This window comes from Penaeus vannamei, chromosome 6 (genome assembly GCF_042767895.1).
Source record: "Penaeus vannamei isolate JL-2024 chromosome 6, ASM4276789v1, whole genome shotgun sequence".
NCBI lineage: Eukaryota > Metazoa > Arthropoda > Malacostraca > Decapoda > Penaeidae > Penaeus > Penaeus vannamei.
Window position 1 is genome coordinate 12354234 of NC_091554.1, and position 2500 is coordinate 12356733.

Consider the following 2500-nt stretch of genomic DNA (forward strand, 5'->3'; position numbering starts at 1 on the left):
TCAGAGGTGAGAAGGGGAGGAGGAGGAGGAGGAGGAGGTCAGAGGTGAGAAGGGGAGGAGGAGGAGGAGGTGAGAAGGGGAGGAGGAGGAGGAGGTGAGAAGGGGAGGAGGAGGAGGAGGTGAGAAGGGGAGGAGGAGGAGGAGGTGAGAAGGGGAGGAGGAGGTCAGAGGTGAGAAGGGGAGGAGGAGGAGGAGGTGAGAAGGGGAGGAGGAGGGTGTAAGAAGGGGAGGAGGAGGTCAGAGGTGAGAAGGGGAGGAGGAGGAGGAAGAGGGGGAGGTAAAAAAAGGGGAGGAGGGAGGAGGAGGGTGTAATAAAGGGGAGGAGGAGGAGGTAAGAAGGGGGATGGGGGAGGAGGGGGAGGAGGGGGTAAGAAGGGGGCCAGGGGGAGGAGGAGCGGGGGGAGGTAAGAAGAAGAAGAAGGAGGGGGAGAGGGAGAAGGATGTAAGAAGGGGGAGGAGACGGAAGATGTAAGAAGGGGGAGGAGGAGGCTGTAAGAAGGGGGAGAAGGAGGAGGAGGAGGAGGAAGGAAAGGGGAGGGGAGAGGTAGAGAAGGAGAAGGGCGATGGGAAGGGGGAAAGGGAGGGAGGGAAGAAACTTGAGTCTTATTAATTCTCTTTTTCTACGTTTGTCTGCAGCTCAACATTCTTAGAAACCTCGCTTCAAAGGAACATACTAGGGTGACAAAAATATTATAACAATTTTGGATAGGTAAAAAATCGCTCAAAACACCTCGAAATTCAGCATAACCTACGACATTCTCTTCGTATTATGAAGCAACTTTATTATATCATTATTGCCACTATTATTTGAATCGGATGAAACTTGGACTGGACTTGCACTAAGGATGAAGACTTAGAAAGACGAAAATATATCCAGGCATTTTTTTCAATCTTCAAAATACTAATGCTATTGAGCTAAGGCCTGATTTATGTACGCATAATTCATTGCAACTTAATCACTGTACATGTTTCCAATACGTTGAAGAACTGGAAAAAACATTAATTCCGGCTTCCATTTTCCATACTTTCATAGTGTAAATTTATTATAATAAAAATCAAGCCATGGCCACCCTATTTTTTTTTTTTTTTTTTTTTACAGAAGCCGTACTGTAATATTAATTACTGTAATAATTACGTAATATTGTAGATTTATCATTAACATCAAGCTAAGAGGGTTGCACCGACAGGAATGCAAATGTTGCAATTTCGAGTCAGAATCATGATAACCTACAACTTGCAAGGGTGTGCGTGTGGTTGTGACAGAGAGTGAGTGATTGAAGAAATGTGTAAGAGAGAGAAGGAGGGAGAGGGAGGGAGTGAGGGAGGGAGTGTAGATTTACCATTAACATCAAGCTATGACCATCTTCTGTGCTTTGCATGCGTATCATCAAAAGGAAATCATTTATTCTCACTCAAAAGCAGGAAATGCACTGGCCTCTTGCCAAACGACGGGTATTGGGGTGTTTGGGAACAAACGACAGCATCCCCTATTCAGTCTTTTCCCAAGGCCTAATATCCCTATAGTTTTCCACTCCCATAGTAGTTGAGAAATTATCATAATGTTTCGAATTTTCCAACCGCTTTCCGTACATATTGTCTTAAGGAATAAAGATGGCGCTCTCAAAGAAAATAAAATATTAGGGTTTGTTTTGTAGTACTGGTGATGGAAGAAGAGGACGAGGAGGAATCTACACGATCTTTATAATGATGTCTCCCTCGAGGTAGGAAGAAGAGGCACGAGGATAAATGAAGATGGAGACGAGAGAGAAATATGCGTGAAATTTGAAAGAGTGAAGAAGGAGGACGTTCTGATAGAAATGATAGTGAACAGGATGACACCCTTAGAAGACCCACACGATCTCGCAACTCGCCCTTCCTTCCCTTCCCGTCTCCTTTCCTCCATCCTTTACCTCTCTTCCCTCCCTCAAACTTTCTTCTTCACCTCTCATCCTTCCCTTGCTCACCTCCAGCGTGCACACCTCCTCCTCGGCGCCGGCCAGCATGCAAGTCCAGTCGAGGACGTGGCTGCAGAGGGCGATGAAGGCGTAGAAGGCGATGAGGTTGGCGGCGATGTTGGCCACGAGCGGGATGGCGTTCGTCACGCCCACCATGGCGGCGTGCAGCCAGCTCGACTCCTCTCTGCGGGCAGGCGAGGAGTGGATTGTGTAAGGGATTGAGGCTAAGGGAAGAGGATGGAAGTGTACAAGGAGAATCTGAGGTCGGAAATTATCATTAGTTCTTAGTTTCTTTATATATATTAGAATTAAGACCAAACAAACAAAAAAAGAAACCGGATAGAACCAAGAAGTAATAACAGATGTAATACGAATACAAAGACTAAGAAGTAGCCAGGATAACATTCTAGAAGGACAGGCTGAGCTCCACGAACCCCTTCTGCATCTGGATGTTGGAGACGCTCGTCTTGGACTTCTTCGTCTCGGGATAGAAGAGCTTGGAGAAGGCGAGGGCGGCGGGGGCGTTCATGACGGAGGCGGAGATG

The 2500-nt window shown here is 46.9% G+C and overlaps 1 protein-coding gene across 1 annotated transcript in view; it reads right to left on the reverse strand.

The window, feature by feature from the left end:
* LOC113820292 (uncharacterized transporter YutK) overlaps positions 1-2500 on the reverse strand; it is a 24951-nt gene that overhangs the window by 5237 nt on the left and 17214 nt on the right. Inside the window, exons 10-11 of the mRNA XM_070122632.1 lie at positions 2390-2500; positions 1965-2139 (exon numbers count right to left, since the gene is read on the reverse strand). The exon at positions 2390-2500 is cut by the window's right edge and continues 143 nt beyond it. Coding sequence (XP_069978733.1) covers positions 1965-2139; positions 2390-2500 — 286 coding nt within the window. The remainder of the gene's footprint in view (positions 1-1964; positions 2140-2389) is intronic.